The following is a 19,075-nucleotide window of genomic DNA, read 5'->3' as shown; positions in this document are numbered from 1 at the left end:
CACAAGCGCACCCACATTCGGCCTCTGGGCAGCCGCACCCGCCCACCAGGCAGACAGGCCGCCCTGGGGGTGCTCACCCACCAGGGGCCATAGAACTTGGCAGTGGGGTTTTCTCTCTGTGTCTCAGGAACACCAAGCCCCAAAGCAGTGTCCACCCTACCTCCCTGGCCTCTCAGCCAATCCCATCCCCCAGAGCACACCCCAGGGACAATCGGACGGTCCTCACAGGCCTGTGACCCCCGAGGGGTAGCTGCACACCACTGTATACACCATCTGAGTCCTCCTGTCATGGTGGAGAACTCAGTGGAAGCCGCACAGGTCTTTACGCATCAGCCCGATTGCACGGAGGAGACGCGTGCAGGACGATGCTCGCTTAGCTCACTTGAACTTCACCTTTGGTTGGTGCTATCCAGTGCTGCTTTAGTTTCCAGATATCCCATGATTACACAGTACAACGTCTAAACATACCAAAAGTTGGCCTCGTACAGATGTAACATGCCTTCCCCAGAACATTCTATGAAGTTATAACAATGAGTGCTACAAACTAAACTCTGAATTCTTAGCAGTACTTATACTTTACTGTAAAGACAATAACTAATTACATGATACTCCTAGCAGCCTCCTGACCAAACAAATAATAGGGACTTTTTTTAAGTTTCAGAAAATAACTACCTGAATCCCTGCAGCACCAGAAGTGCCTGCTCCGCCTGGGGAGGGGCGCAAGGGTCAGGAGGCCCAGCTCTCCACGACCTCAGCCCTCAGACACTCACGTAGACCCTCAGCTCCTCCACTGCCAGTCCGTCCTCTGACCAGGGGAGTCTAACTTGATAGACACAGCACAGTGTAGAAATGGGTGCTGGCCCCCTAGGGTCCCCTCACCAGGAAAGGAAGAGGGAGGGCTGGACCACCCCCACTGCTCTCTCCGAGAATGTTAAAATCCTGACTACCAGACTGCAAGTAGGTTACAACCTGGCTTCTCTCTATTTTGATACAAGTTCAAAAATCAGACACTGCCGAGTCCCAGGTAGCATCCCCTCTGAGACACGAAGGCTTTTACAACCCAGTTTCAGGAAGGCCCTCGAGCCTCTCTTACCCCGAATGCTGTCTCCATGTGGCCTTACAAAGGCCACCATAACCCTCGGGGAACCAGGGCCAGAGGGCTCAAAGCCAGACAAGGTTCAACTAAGGCCCCTGCAAAGAAGGTCTCTTTTCACCAACTGGAAGCTTAAAATTAAATCCTGTTCTTAGCCTCATGTTTATTCTTTCTAAATGCCCTTTGTTTTTCCAGAGACAACTGTCACTAAGGGAAACCGAGTGGGTTTCAGATGTCCTGTACCAGATCTGTGGCTGGGAGGAAACTTCAATGTAGTGGGAGGAGGAGCCAGGACAGCTTGGTCCCCTCCTGGTTCTGATGTGACACAGACACATCACCCCCACTGCACCTAAACGTGAACCTGAAAGGGCCACAGTGCCCACATGGGGACACAGCTCTGCTCTTTTTTCCAGTGGTTTCTTACAACCCATCATATTTTTTTAAACACCTCTAGAGGGCATTTTGAAAGTTCCTGATCCATCGGAAACTGCAAAACCTAAGGAGTCAGGAGCTGAGGAAAGGAGCGTGGCCAGAGGAGACAGGCTGCAGGAGACCGGTCAGCCTCGAGGGCCCCCAACACCGGGCCAGGGTGTCTGCCTCTGGGGGGGCACAGCAGCTCTCACCAACACAAGCACCAGTGCCCTGAGGTGATCCACTACTGAATTATAGAAACTTTTAAACAAAACTTAAGTTAAAGTCTAGGCTTGCTGTACCGAAACCCCAGGACGCTGCTGCCTCTAGCCCTCAGTCCGAGGTCCACAGTGGGGGTGAAGGACACGTGCAGTCCAAGGGCACCCCACAGTGAGCACCCCCTAGTCCCCACAGGGAGCCCAGGGAGCACGTAGCACCCCAGCCCAGTGCAGTTGTTGAGGAAAAGGTGGCTGGAAGCGCCTTTGCTCAGTGACACCACCCATATGATAACATTAAGGTAAACTAGAAACTAACCCTGACAACATTTCACAAGGACGCTCACAGCTTTCCAGATCCTTTCAAACCTCCTCAGCAGGGGATGTGCCCTTGTACAGCTGGCATCATCTGGAATTACACCTTCTTAGCCTACCAGCTAGTCTCACGGATTCCCTTAAGCAGTAATGTCTCAGGGTTGGTTTGAAAATGTATTTGTCAGGCCTTCCCTGGTGGTGCAGTGGTTAAGAATCCGCCTGCCAGTGCAGGGGGCACGGGTTCAATCCTTGGTCCGGGAACTGAGCCTGTGCTCTAGAGCCCGTGACCCACAACTACTGAGCCTGTGAGCCACAACTACTGAAGCCTGCACACCTAGGGCCCGTGCTCTGCAACAAGAGAAGCCCCCGCAATAAGAAGCCTGCACACCGCAACAAAGAGTAGCCCCCGCTCACCACAACTAGAGAAAAGCCCGTGCACGGCAACAAAGACCCAATGCAGCCAAAAATAAATTAAAAAAATAAAATAAGATGCATCTGTCAGAACCCACCCTGTGTTACTTAACGCTACAAAGAAAAGCTTTTTAAAAGGAACACATGCATCTCCGTGTGCTAGTGTACAGAGGCCTGGAGGAGGGAAGAGGGCTCCAAAGGGGCTGAGATGCAGACCAGGAGGGGGTGCAGGCCTCCCCGCAGCTACCCCATCTCCCCCGCTCCCTAATCCCAGCATCGCTGCCACAGGTCACTGGATTCCTAGTCTCAAAGGATGTAGTTTAAGGTTCCAGTCTTAATGAACAGCCTTAACACAGTATTACAATTGCAAGCAGGTTTCGGTGCTGGGGCTGGTGTCCATGAGCAGCGGCCGACCCCGAGTGCGCTGAGCCAGCTCCATACCTGGCCGGGTCCCGCCGCCGGGCTTTGGCAGCTCTCGGGCACTAGGGCTGCAGACCGCCTAACAGAATTCGGGGCAAACCTCCAGCAGGTGGTGGAGGTCACCATCCAGCAAAGGAGGCGACCCCAGGGCCGCCCTGCATGGGGGAGGGGCCTGGCCAAGCTTTGAGGGTCTCAGCGCTCATTAGCCTTGGGGGTTAATCTAGCTCTGCCTCGACCCGTGGGGGCCAGGTCGGCGTGGCTGGCACTGAGAGCTCTGGAGTCTGCCAAACAATTATTTCGTTCCTGCGTGAAAAAACAAATGGAAAAATTATTCTTAACCAGTACCTCACATGACGCCAGCTTCCAGTGGTCTCGGCACTAACAATAGCTGCACAACTCACATCAACACATGAGAGTCCTGATGCTCAGATGTGTGTGTGCAAAACACAAGAAAGGGGAGCAAAAGGACTGTTAGCTCCAGACCTTTTAAAAACAAAAGTAGTTTCTTCTATCGTCATCGTCAGGAGTGCATCCTCCCAGCACCCTGCAGCTTTTAAACTAGAGGCCCGATGACAGCATCCTGGGAACAGCCGCCCCCCCGCAGCGTGCTGGGGGTGAGGGGGAAGGCCAGCACTCCTGCCGGCCCGTCACCGTCCCTGTGCGTCCAATAGTTTACCGGTGGGACTGAGTTGACTGGGAGAGCTGCTGCACCAACAGGTGTGGGGACCAGGACACCTGGTCCTGGTGGACAGCAGCCAGGCCACAGAAGGGGCCAGAGGCCTGGGCGCACCCAACAGTCACACATGGAAAATAAAAAGGCCATTTGTAATGGAGAACAGGATGCCAACAGTTTGAAGTGCAAAGGTGACCGGTCTGTGCGAGACTTGGACAGGTGACAAAGTGCTAAAGACTATTTGTCAAAGTGACCGTACTTAGTGAAGTTCTGAATAGTTTTAAAACACTGAACAGCTTAGCTAGACATTATATTAGTTATAAACTACTAGAAGCTAAAATCATACAAATAATACAAATTAACAACTGGCCAAGTTTTGATATTACTTCATCAGAATATTTAATTTTTAATTGTCAATCAACGTATTTGTAAAGATCATTAATTCGTACACTGAGAATGTTCACAACATTCCCATAATTCAGATGGTTAAGTTCATGCCGACTATGAAAGTGTCATTTATGGTGTCTATGTGTCCTGAATCAGGAACACTAAAATGCCCACAGGCTCTGCTGAAAGGGTAGCAGCGGTGGGGAAAGGCCAGCCAACATGTAAAGGGTGTAAGTGGGGCAGTCCCCACAGGCTCTGCTCAAAGGGCAGCAGTGGTGAGGAAGGTCCAGCCAACATGTAAAGCGTGTAAGTGGGGCAGGGCTCCTTACTTGGAAATGGTCTGCGGCCGCCGTGCCACCCACGTTAAGGACAGTCAGAGAACTGGCACGCTTCATGCTGCACCCAGGACGGCGGACATGCAAGGACAAACCGTCAGCACATCAGTCAACCAGGAGCAGAGAGCACAGCAAAGCCACCCCTCCAAAGCTTCTGTCACCATGGGGGCCTGGAACCATCCCTAACGGAGAGGAGACCTTTATCTCACCCAGACTGGGATACCCACTGGGATACACGTACAACCCAGATCTACTCTATTGCACCCAGCAGAAAAAAGCGAAGTTCCTCTGCGTCTTTCTCAGCAAAAAGTTTATCTTTGAGCCCCATAAAGCCAGTGTCGCTGCAGTTTCACTTGTTAAAACCTGGCTCCTATAGGAGCAGAGGGGCTCTGCCAATGCCACCCGCTGACTTCGGCGTGGGAGCCCGAGGAGCCTCCTGAGATGAGTTTCAGGAAGGGATCCTCAACGACTCCCGTAAACCTCGCCCCTAAGTGATCGCGTCAGAGAGAGACCCTCAAGGGACTTCCCTGGTGGCACAGTGGGTAAGACTCTGCGCTCCCAATGTAGGGGACCCGGGTTCCATCCCTGGTCGGAGAACTAGATCCCACATGCATGCCGCAACTAAGGAGCCCACCGGCCACAACTAAGACCCGGCGCAACCAAATAAATAAATATTAAAAAAAGAGAGAGAGACCGTCAAAGCTCAGTATTAAGATCAAATGCATAAATATATTTTGTAGATTTTTCTATATTAAAACTAGGCAAAAATAATTTTTTATTAGTAAAATAAACTCTAAGGCTAGTATTTCTCTGCTCAGAAACCAAAATTTAAAACATATTTCATGGCTTTACATTTACAAAAAACATACTGATTTTTATATATATATATATATATAAAATTTACTTTTTCCTCCCGTTTAACACCTTTAAGATACTTAATAAAATATCTTACAAATTACCTATAATCTAAACTTATAGACAGTCGTAAAATTACTGTAATTGCTTACTGCCACCACGGATGACCTCAAACAAAGCCACCTTCTCTTTTAAAGCTAAAAGAACCAATATGAAGGGTTATTTTTAAACGTTTATAATAGGATCAGTAATTCTGAATTTGAACTACTATGAAATCAACAGTGACCACTATTATTTACAAGCTGAGGGCATGGCTGCAAGGGTGAAGCACAGGTGTGAAGGCTGAGCACAACCAGACACAGACACACACACGCGCGCGCGCACCAGCTGCAGGGACCAAAGGTCCACGTGATGGATGCATGGCCGCCAGCGCCACAGGCACAGTGCCAGGCAAACAGCAGGCGCTTACTGAGCTCTCACTAAACAAACTACACTAAAAGCAAAACCTTAACTGGCTCATCCCCAAGTATTACAGAACTCACTCCCCAAACTTCCCACCTAGGACAAGACAAAAACATCCCAATGAACCCCACACAAGTGTTGCCAGAGCTCTGGACAGGTTTTCCTCTGTTCAGAACCACTAAAGGAGAAAGGATAAAATCAAACCAAATCACCAGTGAATTATATTCTGCCATATTTAATTATTCTGTTACTTAATTGGCCAGCTACCTTTTCCTAAGAAAGGTACACAAACTTTGTCCGCAAACCTCCTTTTCTTTACAAGGTGAAGTGAAAGAACAACTTGCCCCATCAGTGACTCTTCAGAATCGCACCCACACTCTCACTGAAGCCCGCGGTGCCCAGACCATCCAGCAGTCCAGTGCTTCCCTGGAGCTGTGCCCACTGCAGGCTGCAGACCCTGCTCCCGGGGCACCCACTTCAGTGATTCTCACAACGTGGCCCACCCAGCAGCGCTGGCGCTACCCGGGAACTTGCTAGAAAGGCAAATTCGCCCCGCCCCCCCACCCCACCCCAGCCCCACTGCATCAGAAACGCAGGGGTGGGCCTTGCGGTCTGTTTTAGGAACCCTCCAGGAGACGCTGAGGCATGCTCCAGTTTGAGAGCCACTGGTCTAGTTAATAAAGATCACTGCTCTTACCTGGAAAGATTACTTTGTTTCATGCATTTGACGGGATAAACTTTCTAAATTATTTAGTTTTTCAAAACGTTTAGTAAGATATCAACCCAAATAACATCACATGGGAAAACTGTTAAGATATGCAAGTGTGTGGGTCTACTTTTCATCAGGTCAGGCTGGCAAAGCGTTCTTAGCGCCGTGAACATCCGTACTGGGGAGCGTCCACACATGCGGCGTCACGGGAAAGACAGAAAGACGTGAAGGAGGAGAAACTGTGAGTTCTGCCGTGTCCAGGACTCGGTGCCAGAGTTGGACGCTGCCCTAACGAGCTCTGAGACATCCAGAACCCCAGGCCACAGTGCGTCTGCCCTGGCAGAACCGGCCGACGGCCTGCACGGCACAGCGCGCGTGACGCACCCTCACTTGACGCATGAGACACGCCGAAGGGTCAGGACGGGGACTCAGCGGGCGCAGCGATCTGCTCAGCCCCTCCCCACGCTGTGAGAGGCCAGACAGCACCCTATCACTTTAGCTCTGGAAACCGAACAAGGGCACTTTAGGACCCACTTCCCTAAGGCAGCGCGCACATGCCTCCTCCCAGGCAGGGCCGACGACGCCCCACGCGCCCGCTGAAGCCCCCAGTGGCTTCCAACACCGCAGCTTCTGGCGATTTCACACCGGATGTGGGCGGAGCGCAGGAAACTCCCTCTGCAGATTGTAGGCATTTCTGAGAAGAGGGCAATGGCAGCATATAAACATCCAACTGCTCCTCTTGCCTCCAAAGCCATCGGGAAGCAAGTCCCTCGCCAGCAGAGATGTGGGGGCAGAGCTAAGGGCAAGCCCAGCCCCTCTCCCCACAGGTGCGGGTGAGGCGTACGTTACCCAAAGGAACTCGGTCTCAGTCCTGAGACATTAGAATTCTTACAGAACTTAAAGTGAAATACTTTAAAACAGAGTCATACTAAGATAAGAATCAACCTTTACAAAATAGGCACCATTTTAGGGAGCTTGAGTTTCACGAACAGCTGACAGTACAATACAGCGCTTCTGTGAGAAACGCATCCAAAAACAGGAAGCCGTTTACACCAGAAATAACCCAGAAACCAGGGCAATTTGTTAGCACTAACAGGGAAGGACAAAGAACCCTTCCTCTGACGAACCTTATAAAAAGCAAGGAATATCTTAGAATCAAATTCCTTTGATAACTTAAAAGTTACTGTTCAAAAGACCCTAAAAGACTCATGACTGAAGAGACCCTTTTCTAAACACATGCAAAACCTAAGGTTTTTTAAATCTCCTAAAGAAACTCATTATAACAAAAGTCTCGAAATTGTCATCCTTCTATTTAAACCATTTTTCTTCCTATAGTAACACCTGTATGATGAGATTGAATATAGTCATAGCTGGCATTTGATTTTAAAAGATTAAAACTAACTTTAAAGGATTTAAGCTAATGCTGGTTTTAAAATGAATAATGCATACTTAGAGAAAACAAGTTAATATGCTCAATATTTTAATATTAAATTCTTACTTTCCACTGCTAAGGCTTTCTTTGAACATGTAACAAAATCAAAGAATTCCATAAATTTCTAAGCTTCAGCTCTTTTAGCCTCTAAGCAGGAAATTTCACAATTTTTTCTCAACCTAACCTGGGCAAAAGTCGGATTGCAGCTACTAACCCTCTGCACTCCTACCGTGTGGGAAGCAGGCGGGAACGCAGCTCTGAGGTCTACGGGCGAGAAGGGCGGGCGGGCAGGGGCGGCGATAGTTACCCAGGGTCCTTTGGCTCACTGTCTCGTGAACCTCCTCCCTTCAGCTTCCTAACCAGCTTCTCACTGCTGCGTCTAATTGAAGCCCGGAGTTTGCTAAAGGAACCACTGCGTTTTAAAGATCCAGTGCCATCCTGAAAAAAACGTGAACAAATGTGAAGCGCCACACGGCTCTCCCTCCCAACCCGCAAGAGACAAAGCTAAATGAAAACAAGAATTCACATCGTGTTGACCTGCTGGTCTGTGACGTGCTGGTAATGTGATTCCTACAGAAATGACCAATTCGCCATGTACGTAAATACACTTTAAATAGGAATCTATCCATTTTAAATTTCATGAAAGCTAATCCAATGAATGTGAAAACCTGTGAACATGAAAAAGCTCAAACCAAAGTAGTAAAATCCCCAAAGGAAAATTAATTATATTACTGTTTTGAAACAAAAGATACACAGAAAGACTCAAGGAAATTAAGGCAGCTTCTAGGAAGATCACCAAAATCAAACTCCACGTTTAATAAATAAGGAAGCATCTGGTCCATGAAACAGTACAGGACCTAAAACATTTAGGTTTGACATAGGCAACTTCCTTTTAACAATTTCATCTACATGCAATAGATATACTGTTTCTTCATTAAGTTTTATAGGACAGTTTTATTAAATGTTGATTACAGATGTAGTGGGAAAATTAAACAATACGTTCATTCTATACAAATAACTAAAAATCCTTAGATGCCTTGTAGGAAGCAAGTGAAAGAGTGCCCAGCTTTCGTATAACTGATGCAGACATTAATGAGTGAAACGCGTGGCAGCATGTGGATGTGAAAATCGAGTGCACAGAGTGCAAAACATGTGTATAGAACAACTTTTATTCTCAGAATGAATCATTTAGTAAGATTAACAGTAGCCCCACCACTTCTAGAAGCTACGGCAATGCTGCATTCCATGGAAAGAATGAGAAGGTCTACCAAGCAGACAGACACCAAGACACAGGTCAGTTGGAGTGAGTTTATTAGAAGTTAGAAAGACACAAATACACAAATCACTGAACACTTAAAGATTAGTAGAGAAAAGCAGAATTGCCAAAATTTCACACAAAGACTACACAGCAAATTCTACTTGAGCACGATCCTAAGGGGAGCGCCCAGAGCCCAGGGTGGTCCCACCAGGTCTCCAAACGCGACAGGAGCAGCACATGCCCTACTCTGACAGCCTAGGTAGTGTCACAGTCACCATCATGCCATTGCAGTAACACCTGGGGGATACTACTAACTACCTCTTATCAAAGTGAACAGCTAATTGCTCTTAGTTTTTAAACTCATGTATTACACAGTAAATGGTTTTATTAACACAGTTTATATTACTAAGTACATATCTGGCAAAGCTACATGTATACAGAGATAAGGAACCCCCCAAAAGGACAGCAGCACCAAAGGAATGGCCAGTCACAGAGAGGTGTAGCTCTGACAAGAATCCTAGGGGATTGCTAAACACAGCAGTCAGCACTGGAGAGAGAAGAAAAGCTGGAGGAGATGCCGCCCATCATGCAGGAGACAGTGAGTGTCACACAGGGCAGCTAGGCCTGTTAGACAGAAACGGAGAGAGAAAGCCCAGTGAAACTCATGAGAAAAGAGCCAGTTTCCACGCAACACAGCTTGGCTTACAGTATTTCTAGGTCACAAAGTCTAAGCAGCATTTTTACCGCTTTAGTATTTGGAATTACCTTCTGTCTGCTCCTGTCAGCCCCGTATGAAACAGGTACTGGACCTTATGTTACATTTCACATAATCTAGACTAAAATCACTCCTAATCCTCAATAAAATAAAATTCAACATTTTTAGAGCACGGACTGGCACCGTGCTAGAAATCTCCTTGATACTTACAATAAAAAGGTTTTCAAGTTACTGTACATAAGGAGATTCTGAAACAAAAACCATCGACAGTGACCAAAAGAAAGATTGCTATGCACAGGAAGAGTGCATTCATTAAAGATTTAACTTTATCAGAAATCCTCTTGCATAGAACTAAACTATAAAGTTCTCTCTGAAATCAGAAAGGACTTTCTCTGAAGAACACTAACATTTTAGACATTTCAGAAATGTTAAGAAACACTGACTTTTAAAGTTTATAGCACATTTTAAACATGCAGTTGATAATCCAAAATAAAATTAACTAGAAAAAGGATTTCCGAAGCAGCAACGCATCCTGGGTCCTGGCAGATTGGAAGCCCCAGACCGCGGGGACCTGAGCCCGCCCGCGCTGACTCACCATGCGACGCTGAGCAAGTCATTTAACCAGCCCGAGCTTCATCTTTCTCATCTTTAAAATGGAAAAATAAAACTTGTTACCAACTCCCCACCAATGCTGGGAGGACAAGAAAACACAAGTTCTTGCTGCTCTTTAGAAATAGAATGCTAAAATGTTAATATAATTCTATAAATGGTACAACTCCTTGTGTTCATTTCAAATTCAGTGCTACTCTTTAGTAGCACTATTTGTAATATTCCTGTACTAGACACTCCACAGAATATGGAAGAGTAATTTCAGTCAGATTCCAAGAGCATTTCATACACTTATCCACACACACTCACTCTCCCCCCGCCACCCCCGCAAGGCAGGCTGGGCTGGGCTGGGCTGGGCTGGGCTGGGGGAGCAGCACCTGGAGGGGAAGTGGGGCGCTGGAGCAGGTAGGTCTGCCTGTCCTCCTTGCTCTCACCAGCTGGGAACCTGGCCCCTGAGAACCAGCAGGAAGGACAGCACAAACCCACCCAAACAAGGTGGATTTCTACTCAAAACAGACTAGAGGGTTGGGAGGTTTCACTGTATTCCAACACTTTCAGAAGAGTCTAGATCGTTATACTGCCATGAAAGAATATTTGCATCAAAAAACTGGGTTTCTGAACAAAAATTAACAGTATAATGTATGGGTGAAGAATTATATGGCAGTAATTATCATCTATGGATTTCAGGTGATTTCGTGTTTTTAAATTCTTCTTTGGTTTATTCTAGTTGTCTTCCTAGTTTAATTTTTATTTTTCAAAAATAACATTATTTCTAATTAACAGCTACCTCATTCCCAGTAATCTTGGGAAAGAGTTTAGTGTATTAAAAGCTTTTAGAAACATTAACATGGGGAGCAGTATGAAAAGGATGGGGACATGGGGGTGGGGCTACTTCAGAAGGACCCCAGTAGAGAACTGGCGCTCTGAAAACAGAAAGGCCAGCACAGGTGAAGCTCAGGTTCCGCTCAGAATGTAAGACGTGTGATGTTTCCTGGTGGCCTAGTGGGACCACTGCAAAGGCAATTCCTTAATTACAGTGCAGCCCCAAGGCTCCTGCGTGGCCCAGTGGGGACCTGGGTCCCGGTGACTGACACATGTGCGTCTCACAGTTAACGTGAAGTCAATTTTACCCAGGAAGGGTCACTATGCACAGAGCATCTGCATCTTTAGAAGCAGGACCGTAAGAGACTTATCTCGACAGTGACTTTTAGATCTGAACAGTTTACACAAAGATAACATTTGATGAAGTTACATTTTGATCTCTATGGTACATAGAAAAAGAACAGAACTGTACTTCCCTAAACAAATTATCTACCATGTCAAGAATCTCATCCAGAAACTTCACGTGAATTAGAATATGTCCAGGAGCCTTACGTTTCTTATATCTTAATAGCATACAATTCAGTTCTCTGCTGATCCAGACTTGCAGTATCTGCGGGGAGTAACTATCATATAACCTAGTTTGTCTCGTCTTTGACCACACTGCCCTTTGTGGTCCATGTTATTTCTGAGTGTTGAGAAGGCCTGCGCCTGGTGGCCTGTGAGAATGTTTGTGAAAACCCAAGTGAGGGTTGTGTGCACCTTCCCCAACAGAGCAGCTCAGCACTTTCCCTACAGCAGTGGTTTCCAAACTTTATAAGGAGCGCTGAAATCCTTTTTGAAAAAAATTAAAATCTAATGTAGAACCCCAATATAAAATAAAACCTAAACAGCATTTTCTCATTATAAACGGGTAACAAGTTCTTATGATTAAAGTAAACAAGAACAATGAGGCTGCCTTAGAGAACCTGTGATCTGAACGTGAAGTTACAGACAGGTCCAGCCTCAGTGCCCACCTCAACTCCCAATTTATTTTTATCTTTTATCTTGACTGCATAACAAAGAAAATCTTGATGCACACAGGAAAGTGGCTGCAAATAGCAACAATGCTTAATCTGCTTGCCCTGTAATCCCAGGGAAATCTGCACTCATGCAGAGACAGCATTAAACATTTTATCCTCACACCTGGACAGAGATAATGTGAGGACAGCAGTGTGTGAGCCTCTAAACCAAGGTGAGCTTAAAATGGGCTCCTCTGGTTGCACACAATTATACCTCAATAAAGCTGAATCTGAAGAGCACCTAAGGGTAGAGGAATGGATAAAGAAGATGTGGCGCATACATACACTGGAATATTACCCAGCCAGAAAAAGAAACGAAATTGAGCTATTTGTAGTGAGATGGATGGACCCAGAGTCTGCCATACAGAGTGAATTAAGTCAGAAAGAGAAAAAACAAATACCGTATGCTAACACATATATATGGAATCTGAAAAAAAAAATGGTTCTAATGAACGTAGGGGCAGGACAGGAATAAAGATGCAGACACAGAGAATGGACTTGAGGACATGCGGAGGGAGAAGGGTAAGCTGGGACGAAGTGAGAGAGTGGCATGGACTTATATACACTACCAAATGTAAAACAGACAGCTAGTGGGAAGCAGCTGCAAAGCACAGGGAGAGCAGCTCGGTGCTTTGTGACCCCCTAGAGGGGTGGGATAGGGAGGAGATACGGGATACGTGTATATGTATAGCTGACTCACTTTGTTATACAGCAGAAACTAACACAACATTGTAAAGCAATTATACTCCAAAAGAGATGTTGAAAAAACCAAACACCACCTAAGGGTGCATACTGCCTTTCCTGCCTCTTTTTAAAACATAAATGCATGCTTTGAAAATAAAACTCAAGTCAAGTGTTGGAAGAGCCGCACTAACTTCTCAGAGCCTCAGAGCTCCCAAAGGAAACCAGTCTGAGAGCCAAGGCCTCCCGTTTGGGGGCGGTGCTGGTCTGAGCGGTGGCCTCAGGCGCCAGCTCTCGACTGTCCCTCCCTGGTTAAGTGTTTACTTACTGCTTCACATAAGCCCCATCTGAGGGAGGGTTCCTTCTGCGAGGGTTCCTTCTGCTGCTCAAAGTGAGTTTAGGACCGCTGCACTGGATGACCTGCAATCTAGATTCTTTCAGTCAACTGAATCCAGCCCAGGCGAAGCGCCCTGGGGTGGATTCTGTCAAAGATGCAGTCGCTAGTGTCTAAAAGTCAAGTAAAAAGGTGTCCAGCACCCAGCGTGTGCGTGTGCGTCCCGAGTGACAGCATGTCCACAGTGAGAGGGGAAGTGTGCGGTGGAGGGCAGAGAGCAGGAACGGGGGGGGGGGGGGCCCACCTCTGCCCGCCGCACCGCGACGCCCGCCCGCCCGCCCCTCCACAGAGGAGTGAAAGCAGCTCTCCCTCACCCCCGAGTCTCAGTCTTGAAGACAGTAATAGAACTCTGAGATGTCAATAATTTTATTTTCATGTGATTTCATAGAAAGATTGACCTAGAAATACTGTCTCAAGAGAAAGCTCCTCCAGAACTTCATTCTAAATGATCAAACCCTGCCCTCTGGCTCCTGAAGACCAGCGAAAGGAGGGGCCCTCTACACAAAGCACGCAGACAACAGCCACCACGGGGAGAGTACAGTACACAGTGCGGGCTGGACGCGGACATGAGTAGGGCAGCGCCACCCTCATTTCACTTTGGGCGACTGCCCGACAGGGTGAGTGGTCAAAGCAGATGCTGATTGGTTGTCTTGGCACAGGGAAACCAAAGCAAGGGAGCTGCCAGGTAAAGACAGTCGAAAGAGATGCTCTCCCTTAAAGCTTGGCCAACAACATTCTGTATAAAATGTCAACTAGAGTGCTGACCCTTACCAAATTGCTACAGCTGTAGAAAATCCCAAAGAATAAATAGATTCAAAAAGATAGACTATAAGAAAGCCCCAAACTACCATTTGGAAAAACATCTGCACAATTACAACTAATCAAATTGCATTACGTGACTTCAAAAAAATCAACACTGCAACTGAATGCATTAAACCTAATCCTGCATTCAACCCTCCCCCATAAAAGCAGAATTCCAAAGACACCAGCTCAATGTACAAAAAAATTACCCACGTGTTACAAAAATTCACTAGAAAGAAACGTCCAAAAGGCAATCCTGGAGAAACAGCAGTGGTAAGAATTTCCACAGAGGCAGAGGCAGAGCCTGGCCACAGAGGTGGCGTGTTTCTAATAGAGGCACATGCTCGGGACGCAAAAGCCTCCGGCAGGTGACCATGGAAAGCAATGAGCCGCTGGGCCCTCCGTGGACTGAGCTGGGACATGGAGAGCAGCCATCCTAACATTCTCACTCCTGACCTGTTCTCTTCTACAGAAGAGTTCTGTCTGAATCACCCTTTTCCTTGGAAGTATTTAAATTAATTCTAACAAAATCTACAGCAGCCTCGTCAGTGAAATTAGGAGCACTGAAGTTAGCAATGAAAATGGGTAAGTTAAAAAAGCGAGTTAGTTATCTGCCACACTAATCCTATTATTAAAATAAAACCAAATTATGGATTATGCTTTAAAAACCAGGACACTCAATCAGCATTGAAGTGCTCAAGGTTAAGCCAAACAGCTTTCATGGATTCCTAAAAAGAAGAAAATTACTACTTCAAACAAATAACAGACTTCAGTGTTAGCAGAAGAACTTACAAAAAGCTTAATTCGTATTTAATTTGAGAAAAGTAGGCTGTCTAGCAGTTAAGCCAGGAGATGCCAAAAAGCACTCCCGGTGGGAGACGGCCCAGGCTGCTGCCCGGGGCCTCGCAGCACGGGCTGAGCACGCGCTGTGTACTGTACTTACCCCGTTCCACTCTACGCTCATACTCACTTCCTCCCCTCCGTCAGGGCCGCTCTCGTACTTGACCACATCCACGCTGAGGCTCTCGCGGCTTCTCCGCTTCTCCATGTTCTCAGGGTCATTCAGCACTTCAGCTACTCTCTGTTTGTGAGCATTGTCAAGACCCTGCGAGCCAGGCAGGGGGAAAAGGGTGTGATCCATCAGCACTTAAGTTTTATTGGGAATTTCTAAGATAACTAAATGTATATTAGGGGAAAAAAAGTTCTTAAACATTGGAGGGAAAATCAGAACAGTGATTCTCAGGAATGTACACCTAACACTTGTGCATTTCACCGCATGTAAATTTTACCTCAAATGTTAAAAAATTATAAACAAATACTGAGCTCCAGGTTATGATGTGCACGCTGAAGTATTTAAAAGGAAGTGTACTGAGGTATACAACTTTGAAAGGCATCGGAAAAAAAAAAGGACTAAAGGATGGATAGATGGGAGAGATGCTCATGACTGAATCTAGGAGGCGGTACACGGGTATAAAATCCTCTCAACTGTACTCTATGTTTGGAAGTTTCATGGTGAGATGCTGGAAAACTGCCCAGTTTTTGACACTTTAACATTAAGTGCCTGGTGTTCCATGCCTCCAAAATAAGTACATGGTTGAAAACTCACGGATTACTTTGTTCTCAGTATAATAACATTTTTAAAAATTAGCCACTAGGGCTTCCCTGGTGGCGCAGTGGTTGAGAGTCCGCCTGCCGCTTCAGGGGACACAGGTTCGTGCCCCGGTCCGGGAAGATCCCACATGCCACGGAGCGGCTGGGCCCGTGAGCCATGGCCGCTGAGCCTGCGCGTCCGGAGCCTGTGCTCCGCAACGGGAGAGGCCACAACAGTGAGAGGCCCGCGTACCACAAAAAAAAAAAATTAGCCACTTATTTAACAAAAGGCATTTTAACAGCAAACTTTCCTACTCCACAGAGCGATGAGCAGCGGCAAGCACTCGCCTACTTTCTCAACAATCACCCCACGCACATCTGAGTGAAAACATAACTGGATTAACACCCAGCAGCAAACGTTCTCCATGTGCATTTCAGCACCATCTGATGACCAGGTGCAGCATGTCTTATGTTCTAAATGGAATCTCAACCCGAACAGCTCATGCAAATACTGCCCCTTCGCTGACCCTGAGGGTTTCCTCCTCAGGGGGGCACAATACCCAAACAGACCATGTGCTGCGGTGACCTCCACAGTGAAGCGGACCGTGGCCCTCCCAGGCGCAGGAGGGGCTGTTCTCAACAAACCACTAGCAACATCCCTTTCCCTAAACATCTGCCGCTCATGACTCTAGACACCACTGGCTGGATAAACACTATCTGGCACTGGTTTACAGCAAAGCCTGGTCATGAAGGAGCACCACGGACCACCAGTCGAGCCAGAATCCCACACTGCCTACACCCAGGGCGCCCTCCCCTGAACAGTAGCCCCTCAGAGTCAAAAGACCTGGGAAGGACGACAGGACTCAAGAAAGGGGCTCCTGCAGGGCACAAGCTAGGAGAGCACCACTGACAACACCTATGCTGGGCCTTCTCTAATCCCTCTGCACAGAATCTCTCGAAGGAAAAAATTCTAAGGTACCTATGGGTAACTTTAATCCCAGCCAAAAGGTGGCTTTAAACCAACAACTGCATAATAGGCTACACACACACCATTCAGGGGAAAAAGCCACACCTGTCCCTCCAGCACTAAAAATAGAAAACAAAACCTGCCATCTTTATATGCATATACATACACAGTAATACATTAACTCCTTACTCTAAAACTGGTAATTAAGGGGCAAGAACTAAGCCTTTTTCCTGAATGTTCTTTACAACTGTATTTCAGCATAACTAAAATACCTCAGTTGATGAAGCAAAGTGCTTCAGTAGTCCTTCTTATTGCCAAATAGTATTCCATCGCATGGATATACCACCTCGTGTATCCATCCATCCACCGACGAACCTGTGTCTGTGTGTTCGTTCAGCCTACTGAGAGTAACGCTGCCACGAACGTATATGCACAGGAGCAGTCAACCATCATCACTTACGGAGGCCATATTTGCTAATTCACCTACTGACCAAAACGTATTTGTAATCCTAAAATCAACACTCGCAGTGCTTTCATGGTCATTCACAGACACACGAAGTGGAGAAAACTTCGAGTCACCTGACACGCACATCCCCAGCTAAGATCAAACAAGGTGACACTCTGCTTTCTTGTTTCACCTTGTAATGTGAACAAGCATCCTCCCTCCCCGAGTCTAAATCATCTGGTGCCATGTTTTCCGCATTTCAGTCAGTGATTTCACTGTTTAAAACGGTGAAAAAGTGTCCTCTGGTGTTCCTAAGCGCAAGAAGGCTGGGGTGTGCCCTATGGAGAAAGATAAGCTCTCTTCAGGCACAAGTTACAGTGCTGCTGGCCATGAATCTGATGCTAATGAATCAACAACATATACTAAATAAGGTGTCTTTAAACAGAAACACACCTAAAACAAGGTTATGTATTGATCGAAGTAAATGTGACCAGAGGCTCCCAGGAACATAACTCTGTATCTCCCTAGGAACAATGGTTCAGTATTTGCTAATTCAGTGTTCAAAGCAACTTTATAGAACATAAGTACCATGAATAACGAGAACCGGCTGTATTTCTTTTGAGTACCTGTGTTCCATTCTCTCCAGTGTATACCTAGGAGTGGACTTGCAGGGTCAGATAGGAACTCTATGCTTCTCTTTTGGATGAACCTCCAAACTGTTCTCTACAGAAGCTGCACCATTCTGCGTCCCCACCAGCAGTGCACAAGGGTTCCAGTCTCTACACCTCCTCCTCGACACTTGCTATTTCTGTTTTGGTTTTGAATTCTAGCCATCCCAGTGGGTGTGTGGTGGTGCCTCACTGTGGTTTTCATTTGCATTCCCCTGATGACTCATGACGTTGAGCATCCTTCCATGTGCTTGTTGGCAGTTGTATAGCATCTTCAGAGAAATGTCTATTCAGGTCCTGTGCTCGTTTTTTAATTAGGTGGTCCTTTTGTCTTTATACATTCTGGACACTAGACCTCCTCAGAGATGTGATTTGCAAATATGTCCACCCATTCTGTGAGTCTTTTCATTTTCTTGATAGTGTCCTTGAACGCAGAAATGTTTGTAATTTTGGTGAATCTGACTTCTGCTTTTGTTGCTCGTGCTTTTGGTGTCATATTTACCATATATTTACATTATATTGTCGCTTGAACAATATAAGTTTATTTGTACAAACTAGAACAGTAAACATTTTCTATTTCTAAATCAAGGTTTCAGTAAGTCTCATAAAAGAGAATCATTAAACTCAAAGTTAAAAACGGAAGGCTAGGGCTTCCCTGGCGGCGCAGTGGTTGAGAGTCCACCTGCCGATGCAGGGGACACGGGTTTGTGCCCCGGTCTGGGAAGATCCCACATGCCGCGGAGCGGCTGGGCCCGTGAGCCATGGCCGCTGAGCCTGCGCATCCAGAGCCTGTGCTCCGAAACGGGAGAGGCCACAACAGTGAGAGGCCCGCGTACAATCAATCAATCAATCAATCAATCAATCAATACGGAAGGCTAAGTTAAAAACAGAAGGTTTTTGACTGACCTGTTTACGTGACCTCATGGCTGCTTCTTCCAATGTTTCTGCAGCTTCAAATTTGCCTTGACGTCTGTAAAGTGCCCCAAGGTTTTTTAAAGTAGTTGTAACAGTTGGACTGTAAGAAAGCACATGATATACAAAACTATAAAATATAAGTTTTAGAGCAACCACTATCAACACACATAATCTAAAGGACAAACAGACTTATGTTTGGCTAAAATTATTTAAATTTCTATGGTACTTTTTTTTAACTGTAAACCTCTAAAAGGCTCTTCTACGTCAAGCATCCCCTGCCTACTGCACTGAGCCCTGTGGCTGATGGGACATGCCCCTGTATTCTCTCCAGTCTGTGGCTGCTCCCACAGACCACCGGGCAGTCTCAACAAAAATGTCTATTCTGGGTCTGTCCAGTGACCATCAGGCTTCTCCCCCCATCGGGGGCAGAGCTG

At 46.6% G+C, this 19,075-nt stretch overlaps 1 protein-coding gene across 9 annotated transcripts in view; it reads right to left on the bottom strand.

Annotated features, from left to right (window-relative positions):
* KLC1 (kinesin light chain 1) overlaps window positions 1–19,075 on the bottom strand; it is a 113,237-nt gene that overhangs the window by 3,352 nt on the left and 90,810 nt on the right. Inside the window, exons 11-15 of one of the 9 annotated variants that reach the window (XM_070045013.1) lie at window positions 18,633–18,741; window positions 15,000–15,161; window positions 8,026–8,156; window positions 4,255–4,321; window positions 3,043–3,168 (exon numbers count right to left, since the gene is read on the bottom strand). In XM_070045013.1, coding sequence (XP_069901114.1) covers window positions 3,058–3,168; window positions 4,255–4,321; window positions 8,026–8,156; window positions 15,000–15,161; window positions 18,633–18,741 — 580 coding nt within the window. In that variant the 3' untranslated portion in view covers window positions 3,043–3,057. Of the gene's footprint in view, window positions 1–3,042; window positions 3,169–4,071; window positions 4,322–7,947; window positions 8,157–9,012; window positions 9,601–10,286; window positions 10,338–14,999; window positions 15,162–18,632; window positions 18,742–19,075 lie in introns of those variants that run through there. The other 8 variants (XM_070045015.1, XM_070045012.1, XM_060295334.2 and 5 more) reach the window with 8 other exon arrangements.

Source organism: Globicephala melas, chromosome 2 (assembly GCF_963455315.2).
Source record: "Globicephala melas chromosome 2, mGloMel1.2, whole genome shotgun sequence".
NCBI classification, from domain to species: domain Eukaryota; kingdom Metazoa; phylum Chordata; class Mammalia; order Artiodactyla; family Delphinidae; genus Globicephala; species Globicephala melas.
Note: the sequence above shows the minus strand (reverse complement) of the source record. Positions and strands in the feature narration are given on the sequence as shown.